This window comes from Rutidosis leptorrhynchoides, chromosome 3 (genome assembly GCF_046630445.1).
Source record: "Rutidosis leptorrhynchoides isolate AG116_Rl617_1_P2 chromosome 3, CSIRO_AGI_Rlap_v1, whole genome shotgun sequence".
Taxonomy (NCBI): Eukaryota; Viridiplantae; Streptophyta; class Magnoliopsida; order Asterales; family Asteraceae; genus Rutidosis; species Rutidosis leptorrhynchoides.
In genome coordinates, this window is record NC_092335.1 from 176,371,832 (window position 1) to 176,390,736 (window position 18,905).

The 18,905-nt window shown below is 37.7% G+C and overlaps 1 protein-coding gene and 1 long non-coding RNA gene across 3 annotated transcripts; both read right to left on the minus strand.

Moving 5' to 3' along the window:
• Window positions 1-1,322: 1,322 nt before the first annotated feature.
• LOC139902766 (uncharacterized) lies at window positions 1,323-12,433 on the minus strand. 2 transcript variants are annotated; one of them, XR_011777669.1, is made up of 7 exons: window positions 12,242-12,433; window positions 12,098-12,144; window positions 11,866-11,942; window positions 11,417-11,745; window positions 11,270-11,329; window positions 11,004-11,178; window positions 1,323-1,494 (listed from the first exon to the last, which is right to left on the minus strand). It is a non-coding gene; the product is annotated as an uncharacterized lncRNA (long non-coding RNA). The 2 variants fall into 2 exon arrangements; XR_011777668.1 differs by having other exon boundaries at window positions 11,417-11,942.
• A 2,647-nt stretch (window positions 12,434-15,080) lies between these two features.
• LOC139900622 (uncharacterized) lies at window positions 15,081-16,903 on the minus strand. The gene has a single exon (XM_071883387.1). It carries the CDS (start codon window positions 16,901-16,903, stop codon window positions 15,227-15,229), a length of 1,677 nt encoding a protein of 558 aa, XP_071739488.1. The 3' UTR covers window positions 15,081-15,226.
• Between the last annotated feature and the right edge of the window lie 2,002 nt (window positions 16,904-18,905).

Sequence of the window (18,905 nt, forward strand, 5' to 3'; positions counted from 1 at the left end):
TATACCATACATACAAACAAAATGTATTACCTAAATGAAGATCCAAAACTAACAACAGAGTTCAACTGATCTAGGTTAATACAATCTGGGTAAAAAATGTAAAATTGGTAACGACGATTTCAACAAAAAGAGCAACACAAACTGTAACATCAAATTTCAGTTTCACACATTTTTATAATCATAGACAATATCCATTTTATAGTCTAAAACAGTATTGACACAAAAGTCATCTTCATAGATTCCTAAAGGTAAAAAAAGTACAGTAATATCTTGCATTTCTTTTTAACAATGCAGATTATATAAATTACTGAAAATGTAGATTATAATCCTAAAGATAAATAAGTCATATAATTACTGAAAAGAGATTGAAGTTTACTGAAAATGCAGATTATATATAACCAAAAATCATAGATTATATTCCTAAAGATAAATAAGTCATATAATTACTGAAAAGAGATCGAAGTTTACTAAAAATGCAGATTATATATAAACAAAAATCATACTTGTTGGCAGCTGATACAAAAGTCCCCTTAATAAATTTTTGAAGGTAAAAAAGTCATCTTGTATTCTAAGACTGGCATCACAACATATCAAAGCGTCAATAATAGAGGTAGAAACTAAACATTAATTAACATATAAAATACATATACCTTCATAGTTGTGCGATGCTGCGGGTTTGCTTCGAATGTCGTTATTGGGTATACAGATATAAGTGATTGTTTGTTTTGTAGCGCTGGACTCATCAATATAAATGTACACTAAGTACCACTAAAGGCTAAACAATTAATAATCGTTATGGTTGCTTTAAAACAGCTAAGTTGGGCTGGCTGGAATCGAAACTCTTTTGGCCTAATTGTCATATCTTTTATACATAATAATTAGCATGTCGTACATGTTGCACTATTAATCGTCTTTGTTGCTTTGAATAAAGCGGTTAAAATTAGAAGTTAAAAAGTATGATTTGCCTTGCCTATGTCATCACTTGATTTGTGATCTTTTTGCATATATTTTTAGCCCATTGAAATAGCAAAATAAACTGATAAGAATAGGTCCAGAGTTCACAACATTAAATGGGTCAATATGACCACATCTAACTAAATATATACTCCGTGCTGAAGTGAATCCAATATTAACATAAGGTATTTCTAACCATACCATTCTAAATCTAAGCTTTGAGAATGGAACACAAATACAAATTTCATCTATCCAACTGTTTTTTAACTCAACAAAATTCCAAAGTATTCAGAATTAACATAAAGCTAAAATACTTCATATCTAAAAAACATATAGTAGCTACAAAAACATAGCGCAATATATTGTTCAAAACAAACAACAAAAATAAGTAAAAAATGTATAATCTTCATAAAGAAAACATACCAGCAGTCAGACCTCTATTAATTTATCTCGGTATACCTGATGGAAACATACTGACAACCCACCTTCCGAACAACATATAAGCGCAGAGTTCGAATGGTTTGGTACAGTAATCATTACCTACAATAACAAAATCAATTAACGGTTATTTATGAACAATCTCTTTCAGAAACTAATGATCGCTTAGACATATAGATGGGATTTATTTCCAAACTAAATGGATTTTTCAGTGGATAAGATAAAAATATGGTTGCTTACTATGATACAATCACAATCTGTTCAGAATGATCTCAAACTAAGCATCATTCATATCAGACTTTATTCAACTAAAATGCAGCGAACATATCAAATAAGGATAACGAGACATCTAATACTCGATCAAACCATAAGGTTATAAATTTGGCCGTATTTTCATGTATCAATTGCGTTAAATATATAAAATACTTATCGAAAACATCGCTAGTGTGATTTGCAGCCAATAACAGAAAAGAGAATTTTCTGTTTTTAACTACAAATTTGTAGTTAACCACATCCATTTTATGAAAACTACGAATTTGTAGTGGATCGATCATCCCACAGCTGACCCGAGTCATTTATGTTTCGTTTTCTTAGAGTGACAATATTGAAACGAAACAGAAGACATTTCCCTATAACCACATCCATTAACACAGAGTTACACAAACGGGAAAAAATTTGACTATAATGTAAGACCCTAATCTTCATTGTACAGCAGTGTAAATAGAGTACATAAAGTGTGGGAATGATTGTGCAGTTAAACAGAAGTCAGAGACGGATCTGAGCTAGGTGCGCTCAGCGCACCCTTAATAGTGAGCGTGGCGCACTAACACTGTAGCCGTGTTTCTGCTCTTTTATTCAGATATTTTGATGGGCATTTTGGTAATTGCACTTGTGGACGAGTTAAAGGCCAGTTGGTCAGTTTGTGGAGTATCATTAACTCCATTATCAACAACCTTATCCTCTTCACTTAAATTTTAGAGAGAGAGTGTGATTCTTGAGTGAGAAAGCTTAAATCCAAGAGGAAGAAGTTGTTCTCGGACCAAAGTGCGGGTATTAAAGTTGTTCATCTCCTCTCTAGCTCCGTTGTGGTTGTAGTGGTATGTTCTAACTTTAATTTCCTTACTTTGATTTTGTGTAAGGGTTAGAGTTTGGGATAGTGATGAACATAAAACCCATAATTAATGATTTTGGGTATTCTTGGGTAAGAGGGAGTCATGAAGACTCAATGGTGACTAACCTATGGTTTCAAAATGTTAATTGATGTTTATGAGTTTTAATTGGCTAGTTAATCACTAGCACACCTAGTGAATTAGTAAATGGGTGTTAGATGGGTTAGTAGATAACCGAAATTGGTGTGTTGACTTTAAATTAGTCAAAGGGCTAATGATTGACCTAATTGGAAAAAATGGGTATGAAATGCCCTAATTGTGTAATAGTTAGTGTTGTTGGACCTTAATCACTAGCTTTTAAGTGATTAATGATGGTCTTGACCCTTAAAGGGCGGTTTTGGTGAAAATGGGGCATTTAATGCATTTAAGTCATTAAAATGCACATAAGTGAAATTGTTGGTATTTAGTCCAACTAGTTTTTGTGAGTTGATTGAAGTACTTATTATATTAGGTACTTTGCTTTGAAGCTTGCGGAAGTATAAAACCGTCACCGAATCGTTAAGGTGAGTGGAATGATTATATGCATATGTATGTAATGTATTTATTTGTATGCTATGGTATGAACTAAAGAGCCGGTAGTGCCATAGTATGTGCGAGCGTGCTATGATGTGAACCAAAGAGCCGGTAGCGTCATAGTACGTGTGTTATAGTGTGAACCAAAGAGCCGGTAGCGCTATAGCACGATTTGTTAGGGTGTGAACCAGAGCGCCGGTAGCACCTTAGCGTTGTTAGAGTGTGAACCAAAGAGCCGATAGCACTCTAGCGTGAGTATGACTCGAGTTGTGATGTGAACCAAAGAGCCGGTAGCATCATGACAAATGCGTACGGTGTGAACCAAAGAGCCGGTAGCACCATGACGCGAGAATGGTTAACCATGGTTGTGTATTGTTTCGTAGCATATTATATTATGTCGATTATATGTTATTGATTACTCTAGTAGCGGTTTGTTGGAGATTATTAGCTTTGTACTTGAGATGGTATGCTAATTGTATTGCTAGCGTGTATGCGGTATATGTGTAAGTGATTGCAAGTAGGTATATTATATATATATGGGTATAATTATTGCATTCACTAAGCTTTGCTAACCCTCTCGTTGTTTATCTTTTTTATAGGCTCCGGCGTTGACAAGGGTAAGGGCCTTCGATTGGATTAAAGATCCCGCTTGTTGTTTAGGGGACGCTTTTGGGATGTGATAGCTTTTGAAGTTTGACCGAGATTTGGGTAGTTTAACCCCAAACACCATGCTCATAGTGTCGTTTGGAATTTAAACTAGTGTGGTCGAAACTCGAACTTTTGTATGAAACTCGTAAAACGGCCGATGTGGGCCCCGTTTTGTAAAACTCATTTTATGTTTGAATCGTATGAGTTTTTCATATTAGAACATGTTGTGAAAAGCGTTTCGTCTAATTATGTCGGGAAGTGGAAGATCTTCATTTGAAAATTTGCAAATTCGGACAGAACTGAATTGGGGCCTGTGCGCGCCGCGCACCCTATGGTTGTGCGCGTGGCGCACTCCACTGTAAAAAAAAAAAAAATTTGTTTCGCGTAATCGATTGGTTATTGGTTTGGGTTGTTACAAGTGGTATCAGAGCACGGTCTAAGGGATTTAGGCCACTTGAGATAGGTGCCTAGACTTAGATTTATTTGTATATGCGCTTTATGCGGGACTTGTAGGAGACGGGTCGGACCGGGAGTTGATTAGTGCTTAGGTTTATGTGAACTAACCTTGCGCTAATTGTTTTGTGTTGTGTTAGCAATCATCAAGAGAGATAGACGTTGTACTAGCAAGTTAATGCGACGTGCTCGCGTAACAATGATTAGCTACCATTGTTACGGGTTCAAATCGTGTCAAACAAGCGATGTACGACGATTGTTGAGCAAGATGGGGTAGTGTGGTGTATATGTACATTCATATGTGTAAGGTTTTCTCGTTCGTTGCTTAACCATTTCCATTTTATAGTATGAAGACGAGAAACGGACCCGAGACCAATGAAGGGGGTTCGAGCGAGGATGTTGAGTTTACGGCCAAGGTTGAGGCCTTTATGCAAAGGCGTCATGAGGCCTTCTTAGAGGATGTTAAGAAGATGTTCTTGGATTCGATTGACGAACAAGTAGTCAATCTAGTCAAGGAACAAGTTAAGATTGTTCTTAAAGAGGATTACACGGGAAGACGAGACTTCCACTATAAAAACTTCAAAGATGCTCAACCTCCCACCTTTGAAGGTGAACGAGACCCACTCAAGAGTGCTCGATGGATCTCCGATATGGAGGGGGCTTTCCGTACTAGTGAGTGCCCTCTCGATAAAAAGACGAGGTTTGGTAGTAGCATGATGAGGGGTGATGCCAAGTTGTGGTGGGACGCGAAAATCCGACTTTATGGCGAAGAACAAAGTATGTGTTTGACGTGGGACGAGTTTAAAGAAAAAATTTCAAGGAGTACCGAACTTCGGCCGATCTTTCAAAGCTAGACGAGTTACGTACTTTAAGGCAAGGGTCAATGGATTTGAACACTCTCAAGTCCACTTTCTTATCAAAGACCCAATTTTGCCCGGAGTATGACGGGAACGATCACATGTTGAAAGAAGATTTCTACCGAACCTTGAATGATAACTATCAAGAAAGGATTAGTAGGAATTCGGCGAAGACTTTTGATGAGCTATTTGATATCGCTAAGGGTTTTGAGTCGCTTGCTCCAAGAAAGAGTGACTTCACTTTTAGCAAACGAAAATTTGAAGCTACTAGCCACTCGAACAAGAAGAACAAGAGTGTGACTGAGAGCGTCGGTAGTGCGAAAAAGGGGGCTTCTAAGAGTTTTAGGCCCACGTGCTACAATTGTGGTCGACAAGGGCACTTGGCCCGTGATTGTACGAACTCATCTTCCAACAAAATCGTTTGTTTTAATTGTAACAAAGAGGGGCACAAGAGGCCGGAGTGTCCCGAATTGCGCAACGATAATGTTAAGCGACTAGAGAAGGCGGCAGGTACGGCTAGTGGTCGAAATTATTTGATGACCAATGAGGAGGCCAAACAATCTAGCGAAGTTATCTCAGGTACTTTCATCGTTAATTCCAATCCGGCAAGGATACTCTTTGATAGTGGTGCAAACTTGTCGTTTGTGTCACCAAAATTTGTGCCTAAACTTAATAAACCGTTAGCTAAGTTAAGTCGTCCGGTAGAAGTTAAAATAGCGGATGGCAAGACGGTGCTAGTGGTTGATGTGTGTAAAAATTGTAATGTTGTGTTTGGTGTCGAAAACTTTAAAATCGATCTCATCCCGATGACTTTGGGTGATTTTGATATCGTTGTTGGTATAGATTGGCTCGATCATAATAGAGCCGATATTGCATGCCATGAAAAATCTATTCGAGTGAAGACCCCATGTAGGGGAGAGTTAATTATTCATGGCGATAAACGAAGAAGGCTTGTGCCGATATGCACTTTTGCACGAGCACGTCGTTTTCTTGCCCATGTTGTTGATACTCGAGATGAGCCACCATCCATTCGTGAAATTCCGGTGGTGAATGAATTTGAAGACGTTTTTCCGGATGAGTTACCGGGTGTTCCGGCGGAAAGACAAATTGAATTTCGCATTGAGTTGATTCCGGGGGCTACCCCCATTGCTAAAACTCCTTATCGTTTAGCGCCGACGGAAATGCAAGAGTTGTTAAATCAAACCCAAAAGCTACTTGAAAAGGGTTTTATCCGACCGAGTGCTTCGCCATGGGGCGCTCCGGTTTTATTCGTGAAGAAGAAGGATGGTAGTATGCGAATGTGGATCGATTATCGGGAGTTGAACAAAGTGACGATCAAGAATCGTTATCCATTGCCTAGGATTGACGATTTGTTTGACCAACTCCAAGGTGCAACGTATTTCTCAAAAATCGACCTACGGTCCGGCTATCACCAAATGCGGGTCCGTGAGGAAGACATCGAGAAAACGGCTTTTCGAACGCGTTATGGGCATTTTGAATTCGTAGTTATGCCTTTTGGTCTTACGAATGCACCGGCGTCATTCATGGATCTTATGAACCGAGTGTGCCAACTTATGTTGGACAAGTCGGTAATTGTGTTCATCGACGACATACTTGTCTATTCGAAGAGTATGAAGGAACATGAACATCATTTGCGGAGTATGTTAAAGACGTTGCGGAAGGAGAAGTTGTATGCTAAATTCTCCAAATGTGAATTTTGGCTAAGGGAAGTTCAATTCCTTGGCCACATTGTGAACGAAAATGGTATTCAAGTAGATCCGGGGAAGATAGAGACGGTAAAGAGTTGGGGACGACCGACTACGCCTACGGAAATCCGAAGTTTTCTCGGATTGGCCGGTTATTATCGTCGGTTTATCCAGGACTTTTCTAAGATCGCTTCTCCATTGACGAAATTGACGAGAAAGAACGCGAGATTTAATTGGGAGAACGAGCAAGAAATTGCTTTTCAATTGTTAAAAGAGAAGTTGTGTCAAGCTCCGGTGCTAGTTTTGCCGGAAGGGGTGGAAGACATGACGGTCTATTGTGATGCTTCTTTAAATGGGCTCGGTTGTGTTCTAATGCAACGGGGTAAAGTCATCGCTTATGCCTCTCGACAATTAAAGGAACACGAAACGAGATATCCGACTCATGATCTAGAGTTGGCGGCGGTTGTGCATGCGTTGAAAATTTGGCGCCATTACTTGTATGGTGTCAAGTGTACGATTTATTCGGATCACAAGAGTTTGAAACATCTTTTCGATCAAAGAGATTTAAATTATCGGCAACGTAGGTGGATGGATGTGGTAAAAGACTATGATTGTGAGATACTTTATCATCCGGGCAAGGCGAATGTGGTCGCGGATGCGTTAAGTCGAAAGAGTCATCACCCGGCGTTACGATTGGGATTGTTACGTATGATTATTACTAATGATTTTCTTGAAAAACTTGGTGTGATTCAAATAGAGGCTTACGTTCACAACAAGCATGCGGAACGAATTGTGGGGCAATCGGAGTTCATTACTATGGGCTCACGTGGTTTGTTGTCTTTTCAAGGAAGAGTGTGGGTGCCTAAGATGGGTGATTATCGACAAGTGCTACTTGATGAAGCACATAAGTCAAAGTATTCCATTCATTCGGGTGCGACGAAAATGTATCTTGACTTAAGGAAAGATTATTGGTGGCCGGGCATGAAACGTGATGTTGTAAAGTATGTTGAGCAATGCGTCACGTGTTTGCAAGTTAAGGCCGAGCACCAAAAGCCGTATGGTAAGTTACAACCGTTAGAAATCCCGAAATGAAAATGGGAGCACATTACCATGGATTTCATCACAAAGTTACCTAAAACGGCAAGAACCCAATTTGATTCGATTTGGGTTATAGTTAATCGATTGACGAAAGGTGCTTTGTTTCTTCCCATTCGGGAAGCGATATCGTCGGAGACCTTGGCTAAGTTGTTTATCAAGGAAGTCATCTCTCGACACGGAGTTCCTATATCTATTATTTCCGATCGAGATACTCGCTTTACATCTCGGTTTTGGGAAAAGTTTCATGAAGATATGGATACGCAATTGAAATTGAGCACGGCGTATCATCCTCAAACGGACGGTCAAACCGAACGTACGAATCAAACATTGGAGGATATGTTGCGGGGGTGTATTATTAATTTCGGTGGTAGTTGGGATGAGCACTTGCCTTTGGTGGAATTCTCGTACAATAAAAGTTATCATACTAGTATCGGGATGCCGCCATATGAGATGCTTTATGGGCGTAGATGTCGAACTCCGATTTGTTGGGGTGAAATTGGTCAAAAGGAAATCGGGAGTACCGATTTGGTTTTAGAGACGAATAGCAAGATTGATATGATTCGGGCTCATTTGAAAAATGCTCAAGATAGACAAAAGTCGTATGCCGACAAACGTAGGAGAATGATCGAATTTCAAGAAGGTGACATGGTGATGCTTAAGGTTTCACCATGGAAGGGTATTATTCGGTTTCGAAAGCGGGAAAAGTTAGCTCCTCGGTTTATTGGGCCATTTAAGGTTTTAGCTCGTGTCGGTGAAGTCGCGTATCGTTTGGAATTACCCGAGGAGCTTGCGGGGATCCATAATACATTTCATGTTTCCCATCTCCGTAAGTGTCTTGCGGATGATTCATCGTGGGTACCATTAGACGAGATTGAGCTAAACAATAAGTTAGAGTATATTGAGGAGCCGATTGCCATACTCGATGAGAAGGTCAAAAGGTTGAGACATAAAGAGGTTAGGACTTTTAAAGTTCAATGGCGTCGTAGTAAAGGTTCCGAGTTTACTTGGGAGCCCGAAGAATTCGTGTTGGTTTATCTTCCCTCTTGTCATGCGGCTTGGATCGCGAGGACGCGCTCCGATTCAAGTGGGGGAGAGTTGTAAGGCCCTAATCTTCATTGTACAGCAGTGTAAATAGAGTACATAAAGTGTGGGAATGATTGTGCAGTTAAACAGAAGTCAGAGACGGATCTGAGCTAGGTGCGCTCAGCGCACCCTTAATAGTGCGCGTGGCGCACTAACACTGTAGCCGTGTTTCTGCTCTTTTATTCAGATATTTTGATGGGCATTTTGGTAATTGCACTTGTGGACGAGTTAAAGGCCAGTTGGTCAGTTTGTGGAGTATCATTAACTCCATTATCAACAACCTTATCCTCTTCACTTAAATTTTAGAGAGAGAGTGTGATTCTTGAGTGAGAAAGCTTAAATCCAAGAGGAAGAAGTTGTTCTCGGACCAAAGTGCGGGTATTAAAGTTGTTCATCTCCTCTCTACCTCCGTTGTGGTTGTAGTGGTATGTTCTAACTTTAATTTCCTTACTTTGATTTTGTGTAAGGGTTAGAGTTTGGGATAGTGATGAACATAAAACCCATAATTAATGATTTTGGGTGTTCTTGGGTAAGAGGGAGTCATGAAGACTCAATGGTGACTAACCTATGGTTTCAAAATGTTAATTGATGTTTATGAGTTCTAATTGGCTAGTTAATCACTAGCACACCTAGTGAATTAGTAAATGGGTGTTAGATGGGTTAGTAGATAACCGAAATTGGTGTGTTGACTTTAAATTAGTCAAAGGGCTAATGATTGACCTAATTGGAAAAAATGGGTATGAAATGCCCTAATTGTGTAATAGTTAGTGTTGTTGGACCTTAATCACTAGCTTTTAAGTGATTAATGATGGTCTTGACCCTTAAAGGGCGGTTTTGGTGAAAATGGGGCATTTAATGCATTTAAGTCATTAAAATGCACATAAGTGAAATTGTTGGTATTTAGTCCAACTAGTTTTTGTGAGTTGATTGAAGTACTTATTATATTAGGTACTTTGCTTTGAAGCTTGCGGAAGTATAAAACCGTCACCGAATCGTTAAGGTGAGTGGAATGATTATATGCATATGTATGTAATGTATTTATTTGTATGCTATGGTATGAACTAAAGAGCCGGTAGTGCCATAGTATGTGCGAGCGTGCTATGATGTGAACCAAAGAGCCGGTAGCGTCATAGTACGTGTGTTATAGTGTGAACCAAAGAGCCGGTAGCGCTATAGCACGATTTGTTAGGGTGTGAACCAGAACGCCGGTAGCACCTTAGCGTTGTTAGAGTGTGAACCAAAGAGCCGACAGCACTCTAGCGTGAGTATGACTCGAGTTGTGATGTGAACCAAAGAGCCGGTAGCATCATGACAAATGCGTATGGTGTGAACCAAAGAGCCGGTAGCACCATGACGCGAGAATGGTTAACCATGGTTGTGTATTGTTTCGTAGCATATTATATTATGTCGATTATATGTTATTGATTACTCTAGTAGCGGTTTGTTGGAGATTATTAGCTTTGTACTTGAGATGGTATGCTAATTGTATTGCTAGCGTGTATGCGGTATATGTGTAAGTGATTGCAAGTAGGTATATTATATATATATGGGTATAATTATTGCATTCACTAAGCTTTGCTAACCCTCTCGTTGTTTATCTTTTTTATAGGCTCCGGCGTTGACAAGGGTAAGGGCCTTCGATTGGATTAGAGATCCCGCTTGTTGTTTAGGGGACGCTTTTGGGATGTGATAGCTTTTGGAGTTTGACCGAGATTTGGGTAGTTTAACCCCAAACACCATGCTCATAGTGTCGTTTGGAATTTAAACTAGTGTGGTCGAAACTCGAACTTTTGTATGAAACTCGTAAAACGGCCGATGTGGGCCCCGTTTTGTAAAACTCATTTTATGTTTGAATCGTATGAGTTTTCCATATTAGAACATGTTGTGAAAAGCGTTTCGTCTAATTATGTCGGGAAGTGGGAGATCTTTATTTGAAAATTTGCAAATTCGGACAGAACTGAATTGGGGCCTGTGCGCGCCGCGCACCCTATGGTGGTGCGCGTGACGCACTCCACTGTAAAAAAAAATAAAAATTTTTGTTTCGCGTAATCGATTGGTTATTGGTTTGGGTTGTTACATATAACCTGTGGAGGGTTCTTCTCCGTAGGCAAATCGACACGCCTTCCTTCACATCAACAGTGATAATTAAGGCTGCTTGAAGAGGTTCTCAGTCGCTCTTCGTACCAGAAACAGCCCGACAAAATCGACAGGCGCATTCACAATCACCAATGTTCTGATAAATACTGGTCACACCTGAAGCTGAAAAATTAAAAGAATAACATACACTGAGCGTATACTACAGCAGCAACATAAAAATGAAAAAAAAAAAAAAGAACTTCAGCTAACAAACCTTGATTAAAACAGAAAGAAAGCACCACATCAGATACATTAGGAGTACATGAGGCAGCAGCTAAAAATGCATTGAAACAACAATCCTTACTAAAAAGAATAAGAGGAAGACACATGAAAAATGAGTGGGGAGAAAATGAGCACATACCATTACGATGAGAAGTTCCGATTTAATCAGGGCAAGCGGCAGCACCAATATTAGAGGACCCAATATAGAATTAAAAAACAAACTTATAATTTAGCACTTAGTTCTATGAAAGTCGATAATTTATCCCAGAAACACATGGATTCATATTAACTGTGGTTTTCTAATTCATAAATCAAAGACAATTAACCGTCCAAGTTTCTCATATCTTTACATATAGTAACTTAAGTAGAAGTTTATCTCGACGAAGATTTGATAGCTCCATCCTCTTTAAGCTGATCCTTAAAACCCTCCAATGCGTATAACATTCCAAATTTTCTTTTTTCCTTTTTCTATCAAGTTTACCATAAAAAAATGGTATGTCGTATGCATATGATATTTAAATTTTCTTATGAATCTATTCATGTTCTCCCAAAATATCATTCTGCAATTGCAAAAAACGGGCAAATTACCTTTCTCAGGGCGGATGAGCACAGTCAGTAACAACTTGAGATAAGCGACAGAGGGTCTACGAACATAATAATTCGAGCTAACAAATAAAAATAAGATTAATACAAAGCATCATCAAGTTACAGTATGAAAAGAGAGACATTACTACCGGAGATACCACCACAACTGCCATTAACAACCACCAGAAGCATACAATCAGGAAAAAGAAAACAAAATGTTGTACAAATTACTTACCAACATGAGATTTCCGTCAAATAAAAGACCGTTAAGATGAACGGAATCTGTAATCAAACAACGACGAAAATCGAATTAAAACCCCAAAATGTTTAAAACTTTACATACCAACATCAGACTCACAACAAATAAACGCACGCTCACATCAAGTGAAGCAACATCGACAATCAATCGCTGTAAATCGCACTGAAATAGCAGCCATGAAATTAGGGTTTCAAAAGGAGAGCTTAAGTGAACTCGATAACTTTTGGAGAAATTTTGATATATAATTTTAATAAATCGCAAGGCAAAGTGATTGGGAAATTAGGGTTTGTAGATTTGGAAGAGACTGGAATATCGATGGATGAAGTAAGAGTGATGGGGAAGCTCATAGAAGTATGGATATTAGGGTTAAAAGGGAAATGGGTCGGATCAGTGGAGGATTTGGGGACTAACACAAGGTACTAACCAATCAAAATTTGACACCATTTACCACAATAACCAATCAAAATTTGACACCATTTATCACAATTTATATATATATAAATACTCCATTCGAATATCAACAAGTTACAAAATTGAATCGGAGTGGTGTAGCCACCGCATAACCTTAACGACTGGTTCCCACCACCAATTGGACGGTGCACCACCAACAGTCGTTATTAAGGGCAGCTTCGACGAGTCTCGGTGCCAGAGAGTTGCTCAAAACACGCGGTTAGAGGAGATATCAACAATCATAATCAAACCCACCACGAAAAACGGCGGTGGAGAGAGGCAATGGCCGTCGGATCAAACATCAGACCACTGGAAAGAAGTTTCAGGGCTGCCAAGAAAAGGGAAAAAACCGGAACACAACCACACAAGCACCGACGTACAAAGAACAACGACAAAAAAACCGTTTCGGCGAGAAAACAAAAAGAAACGCAATCCACTCTACCAAACCTCCAAATCGAAACGCAAAAAGCATAATAAAAACCTTGTTTTCGCCACCTACGTCCGCCAATAGCCTGAAAAGGAGTTGGCGGAAAAAGAAAAGAAAAACATTGGATCGATAAGAGGGTAGCTAGCAAAGAAGAAATAAGAAAACAAACCTAACAAAAAGTAGGAGATCTCTCTGGACCATCGGCGACAAGCCGGTGGCTGGAGGCCAGTAGCCAAATTTAAGAATTAACAAAACAGAAGAGCCAAAAATAAACCCACAATCTCTTACGCAACGATTATTATTAGTATCCTTTAGGATATGATACCACTAACAAAACAAAAACATTGATGCTAGTCATTAACATGACCCTAAATAACAAATATGATCAATACAAATATGTTCCTAAACTTTGTACAACTTCATATCTCTTACATTTTACTATGCCAATTACAATATCAATATTCAATAACAATCTCAAATTTTGTTTGATCGGTAAATTATTGATTTTGACATTTGTTTTTTAAAAAGATGATAGAAAAACCATCTGAAAACATACTCCACGGGCTCCAATTTAGATGTCCACGATAGTAATACAAACATACAATCAATTGTTACCCAATCAACATTATTCTTTTTCTTCTTATAAATCATTTTGATTTTTTTTTTTTTTTTTTTTTTTTTTGGGCGAAAAGGAGAATATATTCATAATAACAAATACCTTCATTGAAGATTTGAATCAATGAAGGATACCATAACCAATACAAATAAGGGCTTTCAAACCCTTGCAACAAACCAATACAATGAACCTAATGAGAACAATGAAGCTTAGAAAATGAAACCAAAGAAAAAAGAAGTCTAATGACTTGAATATGCTTGGAATCCAGGATAAAAGCAAGCCCAAAGTCAGCTTGTATATCGAGACGACTGGCCACTGCATCACAATAAACCATAACAATTGCAAATGACCAAATTACTGTTCTCCATTATGAACAATCGAAGTGTGCTATGACCAAAGCGATGCACAATCAAAAACAGATGCAATACATTTAGCTACTCAATGAAGTATGCAAATGTCATAGCCAAAAAACATCTCTGCATAGCAACATACAACTAAAACACCATTACAATGCTCAACCCATGACAAACTTAAACCTTGCCACAATTGCACTCGAAAAATCATGCTTTCGAATTTTTGCAGGGCAATTCTTCGGCCGCCAATTTTACCATTATTTTATCGAATTGAAGAAGTTCTTCATTGAAGGAGATCTTTTTTGAACCCCCATTAAGAGATGCTCTATTTTGCACCCTCAAATCATTTTTGTTACCAGCCTGTAGAAAAGAATCATGCCCTGTTCCCAATCGATCCGCTAAAAGTGAAAGTGGACATTTATTATGAAACATGTAGAATAAAAATGTGAACACGTAAATTAACAGAGAGTAAGTATCATCTTTCTTCACCTAATTTTAGATTAATGAATCTATGATTGACTGTATTTGTCTATTCTTCTTGTGTTTAATATGCATTCATATATATACATATTAATTATTTATAAGATGAACCTTTTTCTTGTGCATTGTACTTTGTACTATAAATAAAATGAAACATAGTTATCATTATTCATTAAACTGTATGAATTTTAAAAATAATACTGTACTCTTTTTTAATAGGCTGTATGGGATATTGCTTAGTTCTCTACTTTAGGTTCTGCTACCTTTAGTTACCATTTTCTAACAATTTTAGATATTTTATTGTGTTGCCCAATTGATGAACATGACCTGTTTTCCCTGCTTTACAGGATGGAGAATCAAATGATGATAAATGAAGCTTCTTCAGCCTCAAGGAATGTTTTTAGGCTGTAGTGGTATTTGGTAATGATGAATGTAATCAAATACTATGACTTTTACTATTTCCTGTAGATATAATCATGTAATATGATTAAAGAAATATAAAAAAAATAAAAAATTACAGTAGTAGTATGAGTACTCAAAGAGTTCTTGGTTTCTATTTCAATTTAAATAAACAAAAATCTACCTGCAGTTCTAACATGATTTATTACTCTTTAGACGATTCGATGACACCATCTAATCTAATACTTAAGTCGATAAACTTTTTTAAGGAAAAAAATACGAATAATCTTTCATTTCTTGTCGAACAACTCTGACGTGTATAATGAGTCAGCATTCTACTGACCCAACCCAACCCAACCCAACCCAAACCACTGCTTGGTTTAGATCTTCTTACACGGTGGCAGTGGCTTGCCACATAAGCAAAGATTGTGCGCGTAAGCAGACGATGGAAAGATATTTAACGGTCTTCCTTGAGGGATTTCGCCACATAGTTTGTTCGTCCTGAAATTCGCGTGCCTTAGCTGTCTAATCGCCAACAAACTTGTCGGTATTTTTCCTCCAATCGAGTTAATCGATAAATCTAGCCAACCTAATTTCGACAGATCACCCAAACTCGGAGGAATTGTACCCGTTAAACGATTTCTTGAAACATCAAATCTCTTGAGGTTAACAAGCTTCGAGATCGTACTAGGAAGGTTACCCATGATTTGATTGTTTGACAAGTCAACGGTCTCCAAAAACACGCCTGCTGATGTCAGCAGTCCTGAGAGTGACCCTGAAAGTTGATTCGAGTGGACGTCCAATAACGCGAGTCCTCCTGGCAGTTTGATTTCTGATACATTCCCCTTGAGTTGGTTGTTTGACAATTTGACTTTTTGTAAACTAGACATCTTTTGAAACATACCCGATATTTCTCCCGTAAAACGGTTGTCTGAAAAGTCTATAGAAGTGAGCGAATTCGGTTTTACGAAGATCGGTAAAACGCCTTTGAGATTACAACCCGCTAAATTTACATCTGACAGTTGTCGGTTCAAAATCCACTTTGGAACGGTTCCTAGATCGAACTTATTGTACGATAAGTCTACAGACAATAACGAAGGGACACCGTTAAATAAGGCATCATTAGGCAAAGGATCAGAAAGTGCATTTCTGGATATGTTAAGGTACCACAAGTTGCGTAATTGCGAAATCGACTCAGGGATTTGACCAACGAGCTGGTTGAAACCTAACGAGAGAGTCGTTAGAGACTTGAGTTGGCCTATACGAGCCGGGATGGGGCCCGTTAACAGATTGTTGTTTAAAGACAGGTCAAGAAGATTGACCAAGTTACACAATGAATCGGGTACTTGACCGGATAATCGGTTATTTGAAAGGTCAAGATTGGTCAATTTTGACAGGTGTCCTAAGACAACAGGAATTGAACCAGTTAACATATTGTAACTTAAGTCAAGATACTGCAAACTGGCTAAGTTTACTGAAGATAGGGTACCCGAAAGCGAGTTTCGTGCTAAGTTTAGTAGAACAAGGCTATTAAGGTTTCGAAAAGTAAGTGGGATCGGGCCGGTTAATCGGTTGCCGCTTAATGAGAGTGTTTGGAGTAAATGCAGGTTGCCTAAACTTGAAGGGATGGTTCCTTCAAGTGAATTGTCATCTAAAACAAACTGTGTGAGACGCGTAAGACGCGAAAAACTCGAAGGGATCGGTCCAAATAATCTTTTCATCCCACTAATCACTAAAATTTCCAAAAACTTTAAATCACCTAAAGTAGGAGAAAGTGTACCCTTCATGAAAATGGTAGTATCTTTATCAGATGACCCTTGTAACATAATTTGAGTTACCATTCCTTTATTATTACATTGAATACCTTCCCAATTACCTGAACAACAATCTTTACCTGTCCATGAAGATAAAATACCAGTTGTGTCTTTCAAGATTCTTGCTTTAAACCCAAGAAGAGCTGCTCTATCAGCTTCAGAGCAAATTTGGGCTTGTGAGAACCCGGAAACGTAAACTAAGAAAATGATCAAGATTTTGAAAACCCATGTAGAAATTTGCATTTTTTGATGTGGGTTTGATTTGGTTACTGAAAAAATGAAGTCTTGAAGGAAAAAAAAATGTATCTCAAAGGTTTTATAAAGTGTGAACGATAGGAAGAAGGGTGTCAAAAAGGAGACATTTGGTTTGAGTTGTATATGGTCACTTAAACAATAAGGTATAATGATGATATTGTTAGTGGAAGAATGAAAAGTAGTGACAGATCAGAAGAATATGATATTGTTGAAGAATGTTTCCTTATTTATAGGGGCAACAAGGACAGGACAGGAAGAAGAATTGGGATTACATTTTGGTATAGTTACATTTTACACCCTTGTACTTTAGAATACTTTTTATTTATATCATTATGAATGGTCCCTTATATTCGTAGGTTACTTAGATTTTTTAGTGTAAGTAAAGTTTTGGTATGTGGTTTTATTTAGAAGCATAAATGAATTTTGGTTAGGAGTGTTTTGGTACCATCCAAAAATCAACCTATGTAAATTATTTTGGATGAAGCGGTTTGACTAATTTGCTTTTGATTTGAATTTTTGATGGCCAAATACAACACGGTTATCGGTTTTTGTTTCTTTTTTTTTTTTTTTTTTTTCTGAACAGCAAAATATATTGATATGCCAAAAATACAATATCGTGATTGGGGCAAACAGTAACCCGACCATCACCAAAAACGATATAACGCGAACTAATGTTATATGTACATTTGAATGTTTGAGAGCTAGCAAACACGAGATATACCACGATACACGAATTAATTGATGTTGAGGTAGGTATTAGGGCTACTCAACCACGTAAGCCATTCGATCAACTTTCCTTTGATCCTATGCAATATTCACTCGAAAGATTTGAGTTGAATTTCGTTTAGAGTCACTGGGCCATTCCACATTTTGTCGCAGAATACCATGTTATTCCGGTTTCACCAAATGTGATACGCACAAACCCATTTGACCGCTTGTTAAACTTTCTTTCCGAGTCACGATGTAGGGGCCAAGGCATTACCTTTTAAGATTCCTTTAAGACTAAAATTGGAAAAATTCCCAAGCCCCCACCATGAAAATGTATACACGAATACACCTCAATTATGGTATATAATATGGAATACTTTTTATGCTGCCTAAAATAGGGCTATATTTAAACGAACATACCATTTGATTCAATAGACCATTTGATTTAACAAAATAATTGAACTAAGATGGTTTGTATTTTGATAAAAAATTTAAATTCATTGTCTGGGAACTAGAACTAAATGGTAATTTTAATTTATTATTAATTTTTTTTTTGAAAGGCTGATGTATATTAAATATAAAAAACTCTCTAGCTAGGAGTTAGAAGAGCATTACAAGGGGCATATAAGCCAAGAGTTCCAATTAGATACATCATTACCCCTATACCTAAGCCAGAGAAAAAAGTAAAATATAATAGAATCATAAATCATACTTTTTTTCAATGACTTATCGGTTAATAAAAGTGGTATCCACCCAACTCAAAATTTCTAACCACGAAGTAAAACACATATTGTTGACATTCATCCATGAACCCACCATTCTTCAAGTGTCTAACGAAAATTGGCATTGAAAGAAGACGTGTTGCGAACTTACAACATGCACAAGCTATCGAATTGATATCTAAACCCCGTCTAGAAAGATTTAACCTTGTCGGTAATTGATCCAAGTTGAATTGGTAATTTATTATATTGATGAGATATTCTATTTCATCATCCGAGCAATAGAAGTAAATTGGTAATTTATATTTTGATGAGATATTTTACTTCATCATGATATGGTGTTATTGTATTATGTCTATACTTTGTTATCATCTAAAATTATAAATGACTTGCATATAAATATGTATCATTTGTTCACTTTTAATCTATCTCAGTAAAGTCACATCAGTAATGTCATATGCAGATTTATTTTCATTTGTTCATTTTTATTCTTCATAATGAAGAGCTAGCATTGAGAATGCTCATTTTTCCATCTACATGTTTTTAATTTGTTTTAATGGAGA